General features: G+C 52.5%; 1 protein-coding gene and 1 long non-coding RNA gene across 2 annotated transcripts in view; both read left to right on the forward strand.

Moving 5' to 3' along the window:
- Nucleotides 1–20431, forward strand: part of LOC126959903 (uncharacterized) — a 134835-nt gene extending 114404 nt beyond the window's left edge. The window contains exon 2 of the long non-coding RNA XR_007727664.1: nucleotides 20122–20431. This is a non-coding gene — a long non-coding RNA (uncharacterized LOC126959903). The remainder of the gene's footprint in view (nucleotides 1–20121) is intronic.
- On the forward strand, nucleotides 933–13758 carry DISP2 (dispatched RND transporter family member 2). Its single transcript, XM_050799376.1, has 8 exons — nucleotides 933–1133; nucleotides 6304–6633; nucleotides 6903–6932; nucleotides 7099–7222; nucleotides 7516–7631; nucleotides 7821–7948; nucleotides 8309–8406; nucleotides 9760–13758. Exons 1-8 carry the CDS (start codon nucleotides 1015–1017, stop codon nucleotides 13018–13020), a joined length of 4206 nt encoding a protein of 1401 aa, XP_050655333.1. The 5' UTR covers nucleotides 933–1014; the 3' UTR covers nucleotides 13021–13758.
- Nucleotides 20432–22911: the final 2480 nt, after the last annotated feature.

Here is a 22911-nt window from a genome sequence, read left to right on the forward strand (position 1 = left end):
CTCCACTCCCTGCCCCCCGCCGGCTTTTCACACTGCCAATATCTATTCTAGTTCTAGACCCCTTAGCCAGGCCTGTCCACAGTCCATCATACCCAAATGTGCTCTACTCACAGCTACTCCCTGGTGGGGGAGGTGGCACTGGAGTCAGTGGCTATTGGGCACCTCCCAGTGCCCTGGAGTTGGTGGCTATTGGGCACCTCCTAGGCTGAGGTGGGGGGACAGGGGTGACTATAAAAAAGGATCTGGGATCATTCAATATACCCTTATAACAAACCTGCACATGTACCCTCTGAATCAAAAATTAACCTTAGCCTACTGTGATTTGTTTGCTTTATAAACCTTTTAAATCTTAAAAAAGAAAGAGAAAGATCTGGGGATGATCTGAGTGCCTCTCTTCTTCCCCCCACCCCCGCTCCACCAGACTCCGCACTTGAATAATGGAGTCAGGGATTCACATCTGAGGGGTGCACATTCAGTTCCAAGTCGAGGTCCAGAAGAATGGGAAGAAAGACCCAAGCTGATGCCTCGCCCCACTGGGGAGGGGAGGAGAACGCTGAGCGAGCCGGGAACCTCGCAGGCCTGAAGCCGCCCGCCTCTCGACCCGGGGCGTCCAGCGTGAAGTGCGGGCGTAGAGCTCGCCCTCTATCCGGCTGGAAGGGTCTGCGATTCGATTTGTGAGGATCTCTGCATGAGTCGCGCTCCCTGGTTCCTTACGGGAAGGCCGAGGCCGCTAGGAAGCGTTGGACGGCCTGACTCCTACCGGCGGCTCTCAGGCCTGGCGGGAGCAGAGGGGCGCTCACACCCGCAGCCCCGCGATCTTAGACACAGCGCTCTCGGCTCCCGCCGCGGCCCCGCGCCCATTGGCTGGGCTCCTCCTCGCCCCGCCCAGCGACCGGCCCGCTCGGAGCCGACGCATGCGCACGAGCCCGCTACCGCAGCCGCCGCCGCCGCCGCCGCCGCCGCCGCCGCCGCGGCTTCAGCACCAGCGCCCGGACAGCGGTGCCGCCCACGGGCATGGACGGTGACAGCAGCAGCAGCAGCGGCGGCAGCGGTCCGGCTCCCAGCTCGGGTCCGGAAGGGGAGCAACGGCCCGAGGGGGAGCCCTTGGCCCCAGACGGCGGCTCCCCGGACAGGTAGGGCGGACCGCTCCGCAGACCCAGATCACAGACCCTCCCAGACCCTCCCCGCCCCAGGTATCCCCAGTAGCCGCCATATGTTGCCCCATTAATTCCCCAGACCCTCCCGGAGCCCCTTCCCGGGGTCGCCAAGCTCCAGGCCCCCCTCGCCACGCCCTCATCCTGCCGGGTCAATTTCCTCGTTCCCTGACACCCCCTAGTGTCAGTCCCCATCGCCCTCCCCGCTTAGGGAACCTGCCCCACCCACGGCTCCTACCCCTCCTCTAACGCCAAGACTCCCTGGCTCCTCCGGCCTCTCCTTCTAGGCCCTGCCCCTGCGTCTTCTCCGGAAGCCCCAAGCCCGCAGCAACCTCAGTCCGGGTTTCAGCGTGCCAGTGTGCATGAAGGTGTGCGTGAATCGTGGATGGGAGGCTCGCCAAGGCGGGTGTCCTGGGGAAGGCAGACATTCGGCAGGCACGTCAGGGACTGTCTTTGTCACCATCAGTCGCTTGCCTGCCCTGCATGGCCCCCAGCTGTGCACGTGTGGGTTCCAGTCCCTGCATGTGGCAGCCACACTGGCTGGAGCCACTAAAATGTGAAGGCTTTGGTGCTCAGGCCGCTGGCCTGTACCACCCCTGGAGGAGCCCCAGACTGGTGGGACAGGAGGGACACCTTCCTGCTGAGGACCCAGATCTCTGTACCTCTCCTCTCCCTTCCTCCACCATATGTGTGAGGGAACAGCCCAGCTAGGTAGCAATATGGCGCAATTTCTGTGCCCTGCCTGGCTCTGCCTCCCCCAGAATCCCTCCTCTGACATGACACTGCCTCTTTCCTGCCTGGACTGAAATAAAAGGAATTCCTTGATAGTAATAGCAGAGGTGGACACATCGTCTCCAGACTACCCCAGTTAGAATGTACATTCTGTACCCCAGAGGAAGAGAAAGCCCCACAAGTACAGAGAAATGTTTTCTTCCCTTTATTGTTAACACATTAGCCTGGATAGATTTAGCCACTCTTCAGTCTGAAAGTCACAAAGACTTCAAGAGGGTGAGACACAGGATGGGTGTATTCACCAGACCAGGGACCTGCCTGGGACTATGGCCTGATCAAAGAGACCAGGGATGGAGCAGTGACAAGACAGAGCGGGGGCCTGGGGCCAGAAGCATCCTTAGAAGGGGCAGGAGAGTCATTTGCTGTCTTGGATATCTTGCCAAGGATCAGCCGTGTCCAGTCTCATTTCCCCTGGGCATAGGATCCACTTGCTCTCTTTCAGAAACTCCCTGGGGCCTCTGGCCCCTCTCTGGACTTCTCCAGAGACCATGGACACTAATCGGGCATAGGGACTTGCTTACGTATTCAAGAAACACAAAAGTGCTCCTGCTGAGTAGCACTCTGGGGATAGATATACAGTGAATAACTCACGCACACAACATGCACATATGTGCACATCCTTACCAACACACTGGCTAGAGAGGAATTTGAAACAGTTCACACTGTGTTTTTAAAATTACCTTTTTATTTTCCTAGTGATATGAGCTGCTCCCCCATCTGTCCTGGCCACTCTGTGGGATCACATTGAGGTTGACATGGCTGTGTGTCTGTGGGGTTGGGGGCATAGTTAATGCAATATACACTTGCCCCTTATGGGGCTTCCAGGCTGGGTCTCTGTGTCTGGGACCCTGTCAGTCAGGCCCTGATTGCTGGGATGTTGGCCTCTTCAGTGAGGCCTGCATCCCCACTTTCCATGCCCCTGCCTGCCCTACTCACTTGACGTACAGGCCTGCAGGCGCAGGCAGGCAGCCTAGGAAGTTACTTATCCCAGTGAGGGTCATGGAACTGAGGGAGTGAGAATAAAAAAACCCTGTGTAGCCCTGGGGTATTTAACTCCTATTATTACTGAGCCTCCTAAGGGCAGAGGGCAGCAGGAGGTGACAGGAGAAAGCTTTTATTCTGAGAAGAGTGGAGGTCGGCTTTTCTCATTGGGAGATTTGAAGAAAAGTCCTGGCTCTACAGCAGTCAGAATATGGAAGGTTTCAAACTCTGCCACATTGATAATGGTGGGCACAGTCAGAAAGAGTGAGACTGGGGGCAGCTGATCCTAGGTCCCTGAAGAGGAATAGTAGGAGTTAAAGAGAAGGAGCTGGGGCCAGGGAGACTCCAGCAGAAGCAAACCAGCGGTGGAGGCTAAGATTCCCCTTGAACAAGAGCCAGCTAAGGAAAACGGTGGACTTAGGAGGTTTTAGCAAACTGGGTAACCAAGAGTGCACCCACTCTTCTCCAGTATCCTCTGGAATGCTGGCTTCCCCTAATGCAAAAGAAACCGACACTCCAAGTGGGGCCCTGACTCCTAAGACAAGCCCAGTGATCAGTTATCTAAGGCCATGGGCAGCTGGAACAGGCCTCCCACTTTCACCCAGGCTGCCCCACTCTCCTGACCCCTAGAAGGCAAGCTCTGCTCTGAAGAGGGAGACCGAGGCCAATGGGTCATCTTTAGGCCTCTAGGACCCAACCCAGAGCAAGGACAATGCTAAAGCACAGGACAGGTGGTCAAGAAAAACCTGCAGAATTTAACATCTTAAAGAAGTCGATGTCCACACTTACACACACAACCTAGGCCACTTATCCACCTTCTCACTGGCCCACAGGGATCTGCCAAGACACTGGCTGCTTACATTATTAACTTTATGGAGTCATCTGAGGTCTTGCTTTAGAACAACTTTGGTCAAATTCCTATTTTCCTAGATGTTGAGTTTGTAAAAAATAAGTATCAGTGATTAAAATCATGAGATCAAATTTTGATACAGCTTTTGGATAACAAAAAGGAAAGTATTTATATATGTAGTGAGATTCTCAAGGTGTGGGAAGTTCTAAAACAGAGATATATTATCTGAGGTACCAAAAGAGGACAAATTGTAAATACAAACACACTTCTAAAAGTATATGCTCCCTGCTGCACTGACCGTGGGAAGGGGCAGGAAAGCAAACGTGTCTTCTACATGACAGACTCTGTGCCAAGAACCTCACATATGTTACATCAGTTAATTCCCACACCAAACCCAAGAGGTGGGCATTATCTCATATTTTCAACAGACAAGGATGCCAATGCTCCAAGAATTGTGTGTCTTTCCCAAGTCCCCAGAGCCAAAAGGTGATCGAGTCAGGAGCCCACCTCCACTGCTCCCCCATTTCACCCTCAGCATGAGGGTCATTCTCTCCTGCACTGCTGGGCCAGCCTGCCATCCTTCTGGGAAAGAAAGAAAGAGCACGTTTTTCCTTCCTAGTTCCTCTTCTCGGTCTCTGGGCTGAACTCAGCCCCTGTGGGCAATGCCCATCTGCCACTGAGGCTGGGACTACGGCTCACAGCCCCTTCAGCAGTGCAGCAGCCAGGACTGGAAGCCAGGGTTGGCTCCGCATAGGTCTGGCTCTCCTTGGGAGCTACGCAAACTCTGGCGAGCAGGCTGGGTGAGCCAGGCAGAGGCAGGGGAGAAGGAGACAGGGCTCTGCAAGGCTAACCAGCCCAGAATCCCTCTGGGAACTCCCCATGGCCCTGGGCACTCTGTTCTGTGGCCATCTTTTCCTAATCTGGGTCTGCAGTCCTGCCACTGGGGTTGAGACTCCACCTCTCCCTATACCCAAGGAGTGGGGTTGCGCACACGCACGGAGTATTGCCCTGATGAGTAATTTTGGGAGAAGACTCCACGGCTGTTTTCTGGCAAGTTCCTTGGGGTGAAGGGGTGTCCCAACTCCCTCTCCCAACCGTGCACATCCTTACAAAGCAAATCTTCTGCTCCGTGCATGGCCCATGACAGGGTAGGTGGAAGGATAGCAGTTGCTTCCACAAACTTTCCCCGACCACCCGACCCCCTATCAAAGTTGGGCCCTCTCTGAGTTCCCTCAGCCCTCTGTGACTTCCCCACTCACAGCATTCAACATGTTGGTCTGTTCACATCTCCCAACTACTGTGAGTGCCTAGAGGGCAAGGACCAGGTCTTCTTCATCCTAGCACCACTATTAGCAGCCAGCCTAGCACTCATTCAACAAACATTTCCAGGACGCCTTCTGTGTGCAAGGCACTATTCAAGGCACTGGTGATATGGAGATGAACAAATGCAATAGGCCTCTGTTCTCCCAGCACTCACATTCCACATGAAAGACAGGTAATAAACATGACGACGCTATAATATAATATTCAATTGCAACAAATGCTATGAAAAAAATATAAAGCAAGGTAGGGAGATTGAGAGCTGGTGGGTGACTATTTCAGAGAGAGTAGTCAGGAAAGGCTTCTCTGAGGAAGTACTAGTTGAAACAAGACCAGAATAAAAAAGAGGGCCATGCAATTATCTGGGGGATGAGCAACCCAGGCAGAGGGAAGAGAAAGTTCCAAGGCTCTAAGATGGGAATAGGAGTGCAGCAGCACGTGCTCAATAATCTGTCTGGCAAGAGAAAGAGCAGACGACTGCCACACAAAGAGCACAGGACTGTAAGTCAGAAGAACTGGGTTCGAGCACCAGCTTGTCTGTCACTGAACCTGATTTCAAATCTATCAGTTGAAGAAAATACCTCCTTTGTGAGGTTTTTGTAAGGAGTGAGTAAGATCGGCCGGGCACAGTGGCTCACGTCTGTAATCCCAGCACTTTGGGAGGCCGAGGCGGGTGGATCATGAAGTCAGGAGATCGAGACCATCCTGGCTAACACGGTGAAACCTCGTCTCTACTAAAAATAAAAATAAAATAGCCAGTCATGGTGGTGGGTGCCTGTAGTCCCAGCTACTTGGGAGGCTGAGGCAGGAGAATGGCTTGAACCCAGAAGGCAGAGGTTGCAGTGAGCCAAGATCACGCCACTGCACTCCAGCCTAGGCAACAGAGCAAGACTCCGTCTCAAAAAAAAAAAATCATATATGTGAAAGCACATTCAGCGTCTAGCACAGGGCCTAGCATGTAGCAGCCTGCCAATTGTTTTTTGACAGTGTGGAAAATGAGTGAATGAGATAATGGTCTCCATGAGGTAGGCTGAGGGCACAGACTTCGAGCCCCCAGCCTCCTCACCTCTCACTGCTCCCCCAGGACTACTAATAAATCAACCCTGAGTCCCTGTCCCCTTGTCTTACTGAACTGAATAATGCTGGGGCATGGGGTGGCCCACCACCATCCCCCACCCCAATCTTGCCTGCCTCCTCTTTTCCTAGCACCCAGACCAAGGCTGTGGCCCCTGAGGCAAGCCCAGAGAGAAGCTGCTCCCTCCACAGCTGCCCCCTGGAGGACCCTTCCAATTCTTCGGGACCCCCACCAACAACTTCCACCCTCCAGCCTGTGGGTCCATCCAGCCCCTTGGCCCCTGCCCACTTCGCCTATCCCCAGGCACTGCAGGAATACCAGGGGGGCAGTTCCCTGCCAGGACTTGGGGATCGGGCAGCTCTCTGCTCCCACGGCTCCAGCCTCAGCCCTTCCCCAGCCCCCTCACAGCGTGATGGGACCTGGAAGCCACCCGCTGTGCAGCACCATGTGGTCAGTGTCAGGTAAGGAGGGGTCCAGCAGCCTGCCAGCTGCCACTGGAAAATGGGGTGGGGCTTAAGAGTGGGGCAGACCCCCGGGGCTCTAGACTCCTTTCTTAGGAGTTAACCCAATGCAGTAGGAAGTAAGGGTTGGAACTTGGGAGTGGCAAAGTGCTAAAAGGGTTAATACCATCGGTTATCCCTCACCCACCCACTCCCACCCCACCTCCACCCCCGAAACACGCCCTGCAAGAGGACTCTGGCAAGCGAGCATCTTTTCTTCTCTTCCACAGGCAGGAACGAGCCTTCCAGATGCCAAAGAGGTAGGCCTGGGCCTTCCCTGGACCTCTAGGGGTGACCAGGCTGCTGCCCAGTTTAGCCCTGTTCCACGTGCTCTCTGCTCTATCTAGCACCCCTTCAGGGTGGAGCCTGAGCTCAGCACCCCTTGCTGCCACACCCAACTCATGTGGGCTCCTCCCTCTTTCCCAGCTATTCCCAGCTGATTGCTGAGTGGCCAGTGGCCGTGCTGATGCTGTGTCTGGCTGCCATCTTCCTCTGCACCCTGGCTGGATTGCTGGGGGCCCGGCTGCCCGACTTCTCCAAGCCTTTGCTGGTGAGGAGCCAAGGGGTGGGATGGGGTCCCCAGGCCTGGCCACCTCAGCCCAGCCTGGGGCAGAAAGTTGGAGGTAGGGTAGCCATGGTGGCCTGGGGATAGGGTAGCCACGGTAGGCTCTTGACCTCCAGAGAGAGTTGGGGAGATGCTATAAAGTTCAGACTCACATCTACAATTTAGGCAGGTAGGCTGGCCTGCCCTGCTCTAAGGAGTCAAAGGGGCAGAGCTGAGAAGCACCCAGATGGAGAACTCCTACCCTGCCCACCTGTTCTTCTCCACCCTCCTCCCTGCAGGGCTTTGAGCCACGGGACACGGACATTGGGAGCAAGTTAGTGGTCTGGAGAGCACTACAAGCCCTCACGGGCCCCAGGAAGCTGCTTTTCCTTTCCCCAGACCTTGAGCTGAACAGGTAACAGGCTCTCATCTTTTCATTGTGGGTAGGAGAGGGAAGAATGAGATCTCCAGGAAGGGGACATTGGGTGACTCACCCCAAGGCAGGTCAGAGGGGCTTGCCAGGACTTCCTGGGGAGTGGTCTCTGGCCTCCTCTGAGTCTTCCGACCCTAACGGTGCCTGGCATAGATATTCTCTCCACTTCAGCTCGAGCTCCCACAACACTCTGAGGCCTGTACCCAGAGGCAGTGCCCAGGAGAGCATTGTTCGACCTCGCAGAATGGTGGAGCCCCTGGAGGACAGAAGGCAAGAGAACTTCTTCTGTGGCCCCCCTGGTAAGCTGCAGCCTGGCCAGTTCCTGGTTTTAATAGTGGTCCCCACCCCACCAAGTAGGACAGGCAGGCCCAGAACAAATCTGGGCAGACAGAAAGGGAAGGTGGCCAGCTGGCCACAGTCAAGCCAAGGAAGCCAGGTTACAGCTGGGAGGATGAGGGAGTTCTCAGATGCTCCAGCCAGACAGGGTCAAGCTGGGTTGGGGTGAGGCACAGGGACAGGATCAGGCAGTTCATGCATAGGCTTGAGATGCCTGAGAATCTGAACTTCATGTGGCCCTGAGTAAGCATCTTCCCTTTGGAGGGCCCAGGACCTGGGGCCAAAGGACTGAGCTCTGGGTGGGGGGGGGGGGTGTGTTGCAGAGAAGAGCTATGCAAAGCTGGTGTTCATGTCCACCTCCTCGGGCAGCCTATGGAACCTGCATGCCATCCATTCCATGTGTCGCATGGAACAGGACCAGGTGAGCTGGCTGGGGAGGTGTCAGGGGTTTGGGGGGAACTAAGGACATGAGGGAACTGATCCCAAGGAAATACAGCTGAGCCAGGACTGCCAGGGGGTGGACTGGGGAAGAGCATTCCCTGCTTAGAAAATTATTCCAACCCTGCTGAGAGGCTCCAGGTTGGGGTGGGAAAAGAAGAGTCGGCTGTTTTTAGAAGAGCCAAGATAGAAGTGCTGGAAGCGAGCCCATGCAGGGACTGGGAGTTTCCAAAAGGTCCTGAAAGGGCCCTCCAGAGTGGGTGAGGAGGCCCTGGCCCAGGGAGCTGAGACTGTGGGCTTCAAGGCCTCAGTCCCCATCAACCTGAGCAGTGCCAATCCAATTATGCTAACTGGAGAATCATACACAATAACATCTGAAGAAAGGTTTGCTGCTAAAAACGGTGTGAAAACCACGCAGTAGCCCAGCCCCCCACTTCACACGAGGATATTCTAAGTACCAAAAGACTGGTTAAGAACATGTGTTCTAGAGTCAGATGCCTGAATTCAAGGCCAGCTCTAAGGTTGTCTTGCTGTATGACTTCAGGCATGTTTCTTAACGTCTCAGTCCCTCAGGCTACATCAGCGTTAAATGGGGAAAATAAAAGTACTTTCCTCACAGGGATGTTGTGACAGTTAAATGAGATAGAATTTGAAAAAAATGCAGCATAATGACTGGCAATAGTAATCTCTCAATAAGTGTTACTGTGTTGTCACCATGATCTCAGGCCCAAGGTTACGCGGCCAGTTAGTGGCAGAGCAAGGGCCTCTGACTCCCAGGCCAGTGCTCTCTGTACTACATCAGCTGTTGTGATGTCAACAACAGGAAAGAAGAAAAAAAGAGGCATGAGATTTGAAAAAGAAACAGCCCTGGCCCTAAGAGGGTTTAAGCGGTGCAGTGGACAGACAGGAGCTGGGGTTTGGCAGTGACTCTGAACCCGGAATGTTTTGGTCTCCACTTTTCCCATTGCTTGCTTCAGATCCTTGGACCTTTGGCCCTGTTCTATCTGTGGCTGCTACCTCCACTTTTACTCCTAGCTCAGGCCTCGTGGAGTTGGGATGTATGACCTACAGGGACCCTTAGAGCAGGGTCTCTTAGGCTGAAGCCTCGGGCAGCATCCCTGAGGCTCCTCTTTGATGAAGTCAAGATGTAGCTGCTGGCACCTGGGCCAGGAGCCAAAGGCAGCTGGGAGACAAGCCGGTCTCACCAGGCTGTCCAGATCCCCTCTCTGCACCTGCCCTGCAGTGTGAAAGGAGGTGAGAGAGCCTTGTATAGGACTGGGAAAACCTGGGCCCTTGGGCTGCCCCTGAGCTCTCTCCTCCTGCGTGTGCCCTACAGATCCGCTCCCATACCAGCTTCGGGGCTCTGTGCCAGCGGACAGCAGCCAACCAGTGCTGCCCCAGCTGGTCCCTGGGCAACTATCTGGCTGTGCTCTCCAACCGCTCCTCCTGCCTGGACACTACCCAAGCTGACGCAGCCCGCACACTGGCCCTGCTTCGGACCTGTGCCCTCTACTACCACAGTGGTGCCCTGGTGCCCTCTTGTCTGGGACCCGGGAAGAACAAGTCCCCACGCTGTGCCCAGGTTCCCACTAAGTGCTCCCAGAGTAGCGCCATCTACCAACTCCTGCACTTTCTGCTCGACAGGGACTTCCTGAGTCCCCAGACCACTGACTACCAAGTGCCCTCCCTCAAGTACAGCCTGCTCTTCCTGCCCACCCCAAAGGGTGCTTCCCTGATGGACATCTACCTGGACCGACTGGCCACCCCCTGGGGGCTCGCTGACAACTACACCTCCGTCACTGGCATGGACCTGGGCCTCAAGCAGGAGCTGCTGAGGTACTTCCTGGTCCAGGACACAGTGTACCCCTTGCTGGCTCTGGCTGCCATCTTTTTCGGCATCGCCCTGTACCTGCGCTCATTCTTCCTCACGCTCATGGTGCTGCTGGGGGTGCTGGGCTCACTGCTGGTGGCCTTTTTCCTTTACCAGGTGGCCTTCCGCATGGCCTACTTTCCCTTCGTCAATCTGGCAGCCCTTCTCCTGCTGAGCAGCGTCTGCGCCAACCACACGCTCATCTTCTTCGACCTGTGGCGCCTCAGCAAGAGCCAGCTGCCGTCGGGGGGGCTGGCGCAGCGCGTGGGCCGCACCATGCACCACTTCGGCTACCTGCTGCTGGTCTCCGGCCTCACCACGAGCGCGGCCTTCTACGCCAGCTACCTGAGCCGCCTGCCGGCCGTGCGCTGCCTCGCCCTCTTCATGGGCACGGCTGTGCTGGTGCACCTGGCGCTCACGCTGGTCTGGCTGCCCGCCTCCGCCGTGCTCCACGAGCGCTACCTGGCGCGCGGCTGTGTGCGCCGGGCGCGGGGCCGGTGGGAGGGCAGCGCGCCTCGGCGGCTGCTGCTGGCGCTGCACCGGCGGCTCCGGGGCCTGCGGAGGGCGGCGGCCGGCACCTCGCGTCTGCTCTTCCAGCGCCTGCTACCCTGCGGCGTCATCAAGTTCCGCTACATCTGGATCTGCTGGTTCGCGGCACTGGCGGCAGGGGGCGCCTACATCGCCGGCGTCAGCCCGCGCCTGCGGCTGCCCACGCTGCCGCCGCCCGGCGGCCAGGTCTTCCGGCCCAGCCACCCCTTCGAGCGCTTCGACGCAGAGTATCGCCAGCTGTTCCTGTTCGAGCAGCTGCCGCAGGGCGAGGGCGGCCACATGCCCGTGGTTTTGGTGTGGGGCGTCCTGCCTGTGGACACTGGCGACCCTCTGGACCCTCGTAGCAACAGCAGCCTGGTGAGGGACCCTGCCTTCTCGGCCAGTGGCCCTGAGGCCCAGCGCTGGCTGCTGGCACTCTGCCACCGGGCCCGGAATCAGAGCTTCTTCGACACACTGCAGGAAGGCTGGCCCACGCTGTGTTTCATGGAGACCCTCCAGCGCTGGATGGAGAGCCCCGGCTGCGCCCGCCTGGGGCCTGACCTCTGCTGCGGCCACTCGGACTTCCCCTGGGCCCCCCAGTTTTTCCTGCACTGCCTGAAAATGATGGCTCTGGAGCAAGGCCCGGATGGCACCCAGGACCTGGGACTCCGCTTTGATGCCCATGGCAGCCTGGCCGCCCTGGTCCTGCAATTCCAGACCAACTTCCGGAATAGTCCGGACTACAACCAGACCCAACTCTTCTACAATGAGGTCAGCCACTGGCTGGCAGCAGAGCTGGGCATGGCACCTCCAGGCCTGCGCCGTGGTTGGTTCACTAGCCGTCTAGAGCTGTACAGCCTGCAGCACAGCCTGAGCACTGAACCTGCTGTGGTGCTGGGCCTGGCTTTGGCACTGGCCTTTGCCACACTGCTGCTGGGCACCTGGAATGTTCCCCTCAGCCTGTTCTCCGTGGCAGCTGTGGCAGGCACCGTGCTGCTCACTGTAGGACTCCTGGTTCTCCTCGAGTGGCAGCTCAACACTGCCGAGGCCCTGTTTCTCTCTGCCTCAGTGGGCCTCTCAGTGGACTTCACTGTCAACTACTGCATCTCCTATCACCTGTGCCCACACCCTGACCGCCTGAGCCGTGTGGCCTTCTCTCTGCGCCAGACCAGCTGCGCCACAGCAGTGGGGGCTGCAGCCCTGTTTGCGGCCGGCGTGCTCATGCTGCCTGCCACAGTGCTGCTTTATCGCAAGCTGGGCATCATCCTCATGATGGTCAAATGCGTCAGTTGTGGCTTTGCCAGCTTCTTCTTCCAATCTCTCTGCTGTTTCTTCGGGCCAGAGAAGAACTGTGGGCAGATCCTCTGGCCCTGTGCTCACCTACCATGGGATGCTGGTACTGGGGACCCTGGTGGGGAGAAGGCAGGCCGCCCACGACCAGGGTCAGTTGGAGGGATGCCCGGGACCTGCTCAGAGCAATATGAGCTACAGCCCCTGGCACGGCGTCGGAGCCCCAGCTTTGACACCAGCACAGCCACCAGCAAGCTGTCCCACCGGCCCTCAGTACTCTCTGAGGATCTGCAGCTCCATGATGGTCCCTGCTGTTCCCGGCCCCCACCAGCCCCTGCCTCCCCAAGGGAGCTGCTGCTGGACCACCAGGCAGTCTTCAGCCAGTGCCCTGCCCTGCAGACCTCCTCCCCCTATAAGCAGGCTGGCTCCAGCCCCAAAACCCGGGCCAGGCAGGACTCCCAAGGGGAGGAGGCTGAGCCCCTGCCAGCCTCGCCAGAAGCCCCAGCCCACTCCCCTAAGGCCAAGGCTGCAGAACCTCCTGATGGCTTCTGTTCCTCAGCCAGCACCCTGGAGGGGCTCAGCGTCTCTGATGAGACCTGCCTAAGCACCTCTGAGCCCAGTGCTCGTGTACCAGATTCCGTGGGTGTGTCCCCAGATGACCTGGATGATACTGGGCAGCCAGTCCTTGAGCGGGGCCAGCTCAATGGGAAGCGGGACACCCTGTGGCTGGCGCTGAGGGAGACAGTGTATGACCCATCATTGCCCGCCTCCCACCAGAGCAGCTTGTCCTGGAAGGGCCGAGGGGGGCCAGGGGATGGCAGCCCTGTGGTGCTGCCCAATAGCCAGCCAGACCTGCCAGATGTTTGGCTGCGCAGGCCCAGCACCCACACGTCGGGCTATAGCAGCTGAGGGGGACCCGGGGAGGCCAGACAGGGCACGGAACCCTGTCAGGGATGACAAGGCAAGGGCAGCAATAGGCTGGAGCCTGAAGGTATTTCTCCAGATCCACAGGGAGAGGTCTCACCCTCCAGCTGTGGATGTTAAACCCTGCCAGATGTCCCAGGCTTGATCTGTCTGCTCTTACTCCTCACACCTGGAGGATTCCAGCAGGAGGGGTTTTGGAGGGGACCTGCTTGTGACCTGCTGAGGGCTTGTCTGCCCCCACAGCACCATCTAAAACCCCTCCTCTAGAAGTGGGGAAGGCCGGATGTGTAGCTTCGGGTATCGGAGGAGGCTGACCTGGCCCCCATCCCAAGTTACAAGAACTTCAGTGAGACTAAGGGACCCCCATCCTAGGGATCTTGTCAGGGTTTCTTACTGACCAGAGGAGCCCGCAGGAATCTTCGCAGCCTCCTGAGTCTCACCCCTTTCATACGCTCTTCATCAGGACACTTCCCTCTCTTTCCGGAGCTTCTCTGGGCAGAATTGGGCTGGGGCCTCTCTCCCCAACTGCCCTGCTCTCCTCATACTCACCGGTTTGACCAGAAATTCTCCAAATCCAGCCATAGATGGCTGCTGGGAATGCAGCAGGAGAAGGAGGATGGTCAGCCTCGGAGCATCTCTAAATTACGGGACAGTCCCTCTTTGGAAGCAGGCTCGTGTGCTCTCCTGTGTTAATAAACGATAATAATCCTTTCCATCTCTGCACATTTTAGTCTCCTTGGAATCTATCTCACTACTTCACTACAGGGTAGCCTGACATTGGTCAGGTTCTTTTGCCCCCAATTTATAGGTAAAGACATTGAGGCTAAGTAAGATGAACTGACCTCAAAGTCACTTAGCCACTACATGGCAGAGCGGTTTCATTCCACCACTACAACCTCCAGTCTCCCCTTGGCTACCTGCCTTGTGGACATTGGCATATGGCTGTCTTGATCTTTCACCTCGAGCACCCTCTTCCAATCTGCTTTCTCTGGTGTCTCTGACTGAACCCAGCCACCCTCTTTGGGCCTCCACTTCCTGAGAGAGCTGTATTCCAAACAAACCCAGGAGTTCCTCTCCATCTCCCCTGTGCCTCCCTCTGGAATCTGGCTGAGATGTCTGCTGGCCCTGGGGCGTCCTGGCTGACCTGATTCCCAGGCTTCAGGACCATGCCTCTTCTACGGCCACAGTGTATAAGAGGCCCCACCAGAAGAGATACTGAGGGGCAGAAGAGGTGAAGCCAAATCCAGTCGAGGCACGAACTCAGACCTGCCCTTTGGGGAGTGTGTGAGTTGCTTCCCAGGTCAGGGTCCCCATCTTTTCAAGGACAAGTCTCTCTGTGGAGCGTTAAGCAGACCAAAGACTGGCTCCTCCTTCTCAAAGCAGAGTCTGGTGGGGAAGTTTTATCCCATGTGAGAGCTCATGACATCAGGTGGCATCAACACGTTTATTGAACACCTACTTTGCATATAATACTACAAGGGGACAGACGTGTGGAAGAAAAATTGAACACTACCCTCAAAGAGCTCACTTTCTAGCTGGGGAGACAGCTTATATGCACACGCAGGCATCGGATGGCTCACCAATGGCACCATATGCCTGCCATCATCATTGTTGGAGCTCAAGTACCCAGGACTGGGTAACAAGAAAGGCTTTCTGGAGGAGTAAAAACGAGCTGGGCTTCAGAAGACCAAGCATCTCAGACTGGAAGGGGCCTTGGCGATCACTTATTCCAGCAGTTTTCAAACTTTGTAGCCTCAGGACTCTTTCTTCAAAGAAGCTCTGTGTGGAAAAACAATATATAAAACAGGTAAAAAGCAGCTACTCTGGTGGGTGCTGGGTGTTGGGGGTGGAGTCAGCTCAGCCTCTCTTTCCACTGCAGCCTCTCCGGGGACCTGGGGAACCCTTCAGGCTCCTGGCAGCTTGACAGAATGCAATATGAAAGCTACTGATCCAGGCTATTTTACAGAGGAGTGTCAGAAAAGGGAAGGGATTTTTCCAGGGTCAAATAGTCTGTGGCAGAGCTGGAGGCAAATCAGATGATGTTTTTGTTTTATTTAGTTTTTTTTATTATTGAAACCTACTTCCTACTCCAAGTAGCCCATGAGAAGTGGAGCAGAAACCCAAAAGAGACATGGGAGTTGTGGAAGAGACAGAAGATAGTAGGCAGCTACAGCAGGATACCTTGGCTCCTTTGCAAGATAAGTAAATCAAGATGAGTAACTCCTGACACCAGGAAGGGGAGGCTGGAACCTAATTTAAACCTGTCCCCCGGGGGTCTGCTGGGACCTCTCTCTTCATGTCCAGGTAGCATTTGGCGTCTCTGGCCTAGAGCTGCTCATCAGCCGTGGTTTCTCTGATAATGGTGTCCCTCTGTTGTCACGCAGCCAGGCTGAGAGAGCCCTGGTATCCTCAGGGGCAATGAGCCACAGGGAGGTCAAGTGAACTCTTCCTCCTGAGCATGAGCAGAAGACACTTTGCCTGAACACAACCACTGAAATGTTAGAATGCAGAGGGGTGGATGGGTGGGCATGAGGGACTCGGGCACACCCGAGGGCCCTACTTGGGGATTTCCGGGTCACATTCTTACAGGCTGTGGCCACACAACACTGCAGGAAGGTGAATGAGCCATAGCAGCTGATGCATTGATTAGACGTGTTCTTTATGTTGCCAGGCCCAGAAGAACCCAGCAGTGATCTAAAACATTACCTCATACCTAGCGTGGCCCAAACCAACAGCAGGCAATCCACATCAGCAGAAAATCCAGCCTGCCTCTCTAGCTCTGACTTTGGAATGTAGAACTTAAAGCACTTTCAATTTCCTTTGAGTTGCAGCAGATCCTTCACTTTATTATCATTAGGGGCACTTTACAATGAGTGTATGTCCCTGGAGACATGGCTTATAAGCACGCTGTGAGGCACACGAAAAGGAGTCAAAGCAGTCATGCTTGCCCTGCAAAATTCAAGAAATGATTTCTCCGCACTCAGACGCTTTAATAGAACTACATTAACACTCATTTGGAACTTGAGGTCATTTCCCCTATTTGTGCCACTGATCCTTGAACTCACATTCTGAGTACGAGTATGTATCCTATATGTGATTAAAATACAACTTGAGGCCGGACGTGGTGGCTCATGCCTGTAATCCCAGTACTTTGGGAGGCCGAGGCAGGCGGATCACTGGAGGTTAGGAGTTTGAGACTAGCCTGGCCAACATGGTGAAACCCCGTCTCTACTAAAACTACAAAAATTAGCTGGGTGTGGTGGGGGATGCCTGTAGTCCTAGCTACCTGGGAGGCTGAGGCAGGAAAATCGTTTGAACCCAGGATGCAGAGGCTGAAGTGAGCCGAGATCATGCCACTGCACTCCAGCCTGGATGACAGAGCAAGACTCCATCCCCCCCCCAAAAAAAAAAAAAAATATATATATATATATATGTATTATGTATATATAAACTTGATATAGTCTGTTACCATAGGAAAACTTGGCTTCCACGACTTCCATGGCTGTGGTGATTTGGGGACTTTTAGAATGACAATGTTAGACAGATTGATTTTTTATTGGCTGAATCTTAGATTTTACTGATATATAGCATATCCCATACCATGATATTCGGGCAATATTACAGCTTGAGACAATTTTTAAAAAGACATTTCTCAAGAGAGTTATAAGCCAAACTTTCCTAGCCCCCTCCAACTCATTCCGTCCTTCTCCCAATGCATGACAGGACAGGGAAAAAGGCTTTAAATCAGATTTTAAGAAAGAGGATACATTGGTTTACAACCTTTGCCTATTGTCCAGAGAGTTTCTGATCTTTTCTTTTCTTTTTTTTTTTTTTTTTTTTTTTTGAGACAGAGTCTCACTCTGTCGCCCAGGCTGGAGTGCAGTGGCACAATCTCGGCTCACTGCAAACTCTGCCTCCCAGGTTCACACCATTCTCCTGTCCCAGCCTCCCGAGTAGCTGGGACTACAGGCGCTCACCACCACACCCGGCTAATTTTTCATATCTTTAGTAAAGGCAGGGTTCCACCGTCTTAGCCAGGATGGTCTTGATCTCCTGACCTTGTGATCCACCCACCTCAGCCTCCCAAAGTGCTGGGATTACAGGTATGAGCCACTACACCCGGCCCTGATCTTTTCTTTGACGGCGGCATTATCTCATTTTTTGATAATACACATGGGTATTGGCAAGCTCTTGGGACCCCATGCCAAGCATCAAGATCCCATTTACCTGGTGATAGGAAACACAGACATTCCTTACCCTTTCCACCCTCACCCTTGTTCACAGGGATGACTGTAACTAAGGTCTGCAGGTATTTATGCTTAGGAGAAGAAATTGTGGCTCAATTCACCAGGAAGATGGGAAACAAAAGAAAGCCACTATGTGCTATGTAAATGTCTAGCCATCCAAAACCACCCTATGCAGAGGAACCCTGGAAGGGCCTTGATAAATTACTCATAATTATTATCAGGCCTCTTTGTGATTACTCACATTTCTCTCAATATAGGGGAAAGATCAGCATTTTACCAAATCCACAACCATCAAACAAACAAGAGCTTTAATGCTGCTGAAGAAAATCACACAGCTGAGCAGATAGATGTAGATTTGAATTCATGGCCACCTATCTTAACTGGAGCCTCAGCTCTGCCTAGCTAGTATTCATTCTAGCTACTAGTTTTGATTATTTGTATCGACTCTTTTATATTTTCTCCACCTTCTCAAATATCTGATGCCCTCAACTTCCCCCACCCCTCAGTGGACAAAAAAAAAAAAAAAAAATACATTCTTCATGAAGAAAATTGAAGCCTTCAAATAGAAATTTCACCTTCAAGGCACCAAAGCCCCTACTTACCTACCCCCGCTCCTGCCTGCTCCTCTCCCCATCCCTTCTGCTACAACGAAGGAAGCAGTAATGGCTCCATCAATGGCTTCTCACACTTTGTGTCAGAGGCTTTGCACTCCCCTACAAGGACATGAAGACTTTCTAGAAGGTAGGTGGACACAGATAGTTTTAAAGTAATCCATTTCCAGAGCCGCCTTCTCCATATGTTCCCCTCCTCATATTGGTGGGCCTAAGAAGTAGCCAGAGGCCTGACAGCTCTCCTTCCCCACTTCCACTTTCACCAGTTGCCTCCCCTCCCTCATTCTGAATCCTACTCTGGCACCTTGCTCTGCGCTGTTAAAAACAAATAAAAGGGCTACTTGAGAATGCTCTGCTTGAGGAAGTCCTCGAAAGAGCAAAGCCTGGAGAGCTTCTTTGAGAAGATTCACAGGGGCGGCCCTGTGGCTCAGTTCTGTGCCTTCGTCATTTAAGAATTCAAATTCAGGCAAGGCGTGGTGGCTGACGCCTGTAATCCCAACACTTTGGGAGGCCGAGGCGGGTGGATCACGAGGTCAGGAGATCGAGACCATCCTGGCTAACACGGTGAAACCCCGTCTCTACTAAAAATACAAAAAAATTAGCCGGGCATGGTGGTGGGCACCTGTAGTCCCAGCTACTCGGGAGGCTGAGGCAGGAGAAGGGCGTGAACCCGGGAGGCGGAGCTTGCGGTGAGCCGAGATCACACCACTGCACTCCAGCCTGGGCAACAGAGCGAGACTCCATCTCAAAAAAAAAAAAAAAAAAAAAAAATTCAAATTCATTGAACATGTTATATTGTAAAATATATATATATTAAAAAAGAAAAAACAATAAAAATTTTTTAAATAATTCAAGTTCAGGTGAGACACAGTGGGTCATACTTGTAATCCCAGTGCTTTTGAAAGACTGAAGTGGGAGCATGGCTTGAGGCCAGGAGTTTGAGACTAGCTTGGGCAACATAGCAAGATCCCATATCTACAAAAAATAATTTTAAAAATTAGCTGGGCATGGTGATATGTGCCTGTAGACCCAGCTACTCCAGACGCTGAAGCAAGAGTATCACTCGAACTCTGGAGTTCAAGGTTACAGTGAGCCATAATCACATTATGGCACTCCAGCCTGGCAACAGAGCGAGACCTTAACTCTAAAAAGAAAGAAATAAAGAAGAAATCAAACTGAAAGTGAGATGGTTGACACAGGATACATATTAAGCACATCGATTTGAATGGAAAAATAAAATCAGACTTTTCCTGTTAGAAGGTCAGATTTGGCTCACAGGTTTGACAGAGAGGATAGCCTTTGCAAGTAGGATGTATGGTGGACATTTTCCCTAAAATGGAATAACTTTAATCTGCAGCTCCACAGTTTGAACAGAAACAGACTGAAAGTACAGATACAACTTCCCTCTCCAGCCAAGATGGAGGAGCAGGGGCCAAGTTTACCCTCCTGCCTAAAACAACCAGAAAACACATGAAATAATGAGTTTCAAGACACTGGACATGAGGTAACAAAAGACAGTGATCTCTCAGAGGCAAGAAACAAATAAGGTGAACCCCTCGGTTGCCCAGTTTACTGCTTGAGAGGATGTATTTCATGGAGGGAGAACCTAGGCAAAGCAAGTGACTTTGAGGTGAGGGGATAGCTGAGAGTTTGGAGCAGCCAACTGGCTAGAGTGCTCAGGACAGGGTACTGGAGAGGAGAAAGGTGGATACATAGAGAATTCTGGGGATCTGCAAAGGGCCCCTATTGAGTGTTCAACAGAGTATGATTCATCATATAAGTGTAAAGAAACCACTTGAGACAAAGGAAAGAACCACCCGAAACAATGGGCTGGAACAGTAGCCAGGAGTCACACAGAGCCTGGACAGTGCCTGTCCCCATCAGCCAGATCGGAAAACCTCATAATTTATGGAGCATTGGTCAGAGCTCTCAGAAGGGCCTTGCCTCATAGTGGGGATTCATTAGCCCTAGTTTAAACATTGCTAGATCCTACCTAACAAATCTCAAAAGTGAGACCTGAAGGAATCAAGCTGTTTCTAAGTAACTGAACTGCCTCCCAGAACAAAGCCCAAGAACATTTACAGAAATCCAAAATTAACAAGCACCCAAAAATGTAAAATTCACAGTGCCTGATTCTCCAATAAAAAATTACCAGTCATGTGGTCGGGCGCGGTGGCTCACGCCTGTAATCCCAGCACTTTGGGAGGCCGAGGTGGGCAGATCACAAGGTCAGCAGATCAAGACCATCCTGGCTAACACGGTGAAACCCCGTCTCTACTAAAAAATACAAAAAATTAGCCGGGCGTGGTGGCGGGTGCCTGTAGTCCCAGCTACTCGGGAGGCTTTGGGAGGCTGAGGCAGGAGAATGGCGTGAACTCAGGAGGCAGAGCTTGCACTGAGCCAAGACTGAGCCACTGCACTCCAGCCTGGGCAACAACGCAAGACTCCGTCTCAAAAAAAAAAAAAAAAAATTACCAGTCAAGCAAACTATGACCCATCATAAGGAGAAAAATCAATTGAAACCACCACAGCTGACACCTATGTGAGAACTGGACAAGGACATTAAAAGAATTATTATAACTGTATTCCATATGTACTAAGTAGAGACTAGGAATATATTTTTAAATACCCACTTTGAATTTTAGAGACGAAAACTAAAATGTCTGAGATGATGGGGTGGGTGGGGTAGGCAGAAAGAAGAGGATGGGAAGAAGTACCAAGGGGAAGGAGGAATGATTTGGGTATGACGGATGGGTGTGTTTATTATTTTAATTGTGGTGATGGTTTCACAGGTATATGTAATTTCTAAACTTATCAAATTGTACACTTAAAATATGTGGTTTATGGAATGTTAATTATATCTCAATAAAATTGTTAAAATTGTACTGAAACAAAACCATTGGGGGAAACTGGGTAAAGAGTCCAAAGGACCTCCCTGTACTATCATTGTAACTTCCTGTCAATTATAACGATTCTAAAATAAAGAATTTAAAAGTGTCTTTAAAATTAAAAAAAAAAAGTCTGAGATGAAAAATCACTGAATGGAATAACAACAGTTTAGACATTGCAGAAAAAAAAAAAAAACCAGTAGTGCACTTGAAGACATAACAATATAAATTATCCAAAAAACACCAAGAGAAATAATTTTAGAAATGAATACAAAGGGCTAGGCGCAGTGGCTCATGCCTGTAATCCCAACACTTTGGGAGGCTGAGGCAGGCGGATCACCTGAGGTCAGGAGTTCGAGACCTCCCTGGCCAACATGGTGAAACCCTGTCTCTGGTAAAAATACAAAAATTAACCTGGTGTGGTGGTACACACCTGTCATCTCAGCTACTCGGGAGGCTGAGGCAGGAGAATCACTTGAGTACGGGAGACAGAAGTTGCAATGAGCTGAGATGGCACCACTGCACTCCAGCCTGGGCAACAGAATGAGACTCCATCTCAAAAAAAAAAAAAAGGCCGGGCGCAGTGGCTCAAGCCTGTAATCCCAGCACTTTGGGAGGCCGAGACGGGCGGATCACGAGGTCAGGAGATCGAGACCATCCTGGCTAACATGGTGAAACCCCGTCTCTACTAAAAAATACAAAAAACTAGCCGGGCGAGGTGGCGGGCGCCTGTAGTCCCGGCTACTCGGGAGGCTGAGGCAGAAGAATGGCGTAAACCCGGGAGGCAGAGCTTGCAGTGAGCTGAGATCCGGCCACTGCACCCCAGCCTGGGCGACAAAGCGAGACTCTGTCTCAACAAAAAAAAAAAAAAAAAAAAAAAAAAAAAAAGAATAATAAATACAAAGTATACACAATATGACCAGGTGGGTGGCTCATGCCTGTAATCTCTGCACTTTGGGAGGCTATGGTGGGAGAATCAGTCGAGGCCAGGAGCTCCCGACCAGCCTGGGCAATATAGTAAGACCTCATCTCCACAAAAAAAATTTTTTTTAATAGCCAGGCATAGTGGCATGTGCCTATAGCCCCAACTACTTGGGAGGCTGAGGCAGGAGGATTGCTTGAGCCCAGGAGTTGAAGGCTGCAGTGAGCTATGATCGCACAACTGCACTCCAGCCTGGGCAACCAAGCAAGACCTTATCTCAAAAAAAAAGAAAAAAGTAAACAATATACAACAGGCAGAAAGTATGTCCCTTACAATGATTTAAAGTTATGAAAAAAATTTAAGCCAGGTGAGATGGTACATGCCTACAGTCTTGGCTACTCAGGAGGCTGAAGTGGGAGGATGGCTTGAGTCCAGAAGTTCAAAGATGCACTACGCTATCTATGATCACACCTGTGAATAGCCACTGCACTCTAGCATGGATGACATAGCAAGATCCTGCCTCTAAAAAAATAAAAATAAAAGTAAACTTAAATATTAAGTATCAAGTAAAAACAGGCAAGAGGGTTTTTTTGTTTTTGTTTTGTTTTGTTTTTTTGTTTTTTGTTTTTTGTTTTTTTGTAGGGGCATATGAATAAAGGAATTTAAAGATGCTACTCTGGATCCCATCTTCCTTCTTCCTTGCTCCTGAGCATCCTTTCCATCCATTCTACTGGCTCGTTCTTATGGGCACACATATCCACAGCTTTTTTTTTTTTTTTTTTTTTTTTTTTGAGACGGAGTCTCTCTCTGTCACCCAGGCTGGAGTGCAGTGGCGCCATCTCGGCTCACTGCAAGCTCCGCCTCCCAGGTTGACGCCATTCTCCTGCCTCAGCCTCTGGAGTAGCGGGGACTACAGGCACCCGTCACCACCCTCGGCTAGTTTTTTTGTATTTTTAGTAGTATTTTTAGTAGTATTTTTAGTGTTAGCCAGGATGGTCTCCATCTCCCGACCTTGTGATCCGCCTGCCTCAGCCCCTCAAAGTGCTGGGATTACAGGCTGAGCCACCCTGCCCGGCCCACATGTCCACAGCTTTAGAGAAAGCTTTCTTTGACCCCCATAACCCATCTCCAGTTACTGCCCAGTTGCTCTGCTTTTTTTGCAACAGACTCCTGGAGTTACACCTGCCATCTCTGCTTCCTCATCTCCC

Source organism: Macaca thibetana, chromosome 7 (genome assembly GCF_024542745.1).
Source record: "Macaca thibetana thibetana isolate TM-01 chromosome 7, ASM2454274v1, whole genome shotgun sequence".
Classification (NCBI taxonomy): Eukaryota; Metazoa; Chordata; class Mammalia; order Primates; family Cercopithecidae; genus Macaca; species Macaca thibetana.

Excerpts from the sequence above, each read along its gene's own strand:
- DISP2 (XM_050799376.1), top strand. The coding sequence starts at position 1,015 with ATGGACGGTGACAGCAGCAGCAGCAGCGGCGGCAGCGGTCCGGCTCCC. Across the intron at positions 7,223-7,515 it reads ACTTCTCCAAGCCTTTGCTG|GGCTTTGAGCCACGGGACAC; the intron begins GTGAGGAGCCAA and ends TCCTCCCTGCAG. Across the intron at positions 8,407-9,759 it reads GTCGCATGGAACAGGACCAG|ATCCGCTCCCATACCAGCTT; the intron begins GTGAGCTGGCTG and ends TGTGCCCTACAG.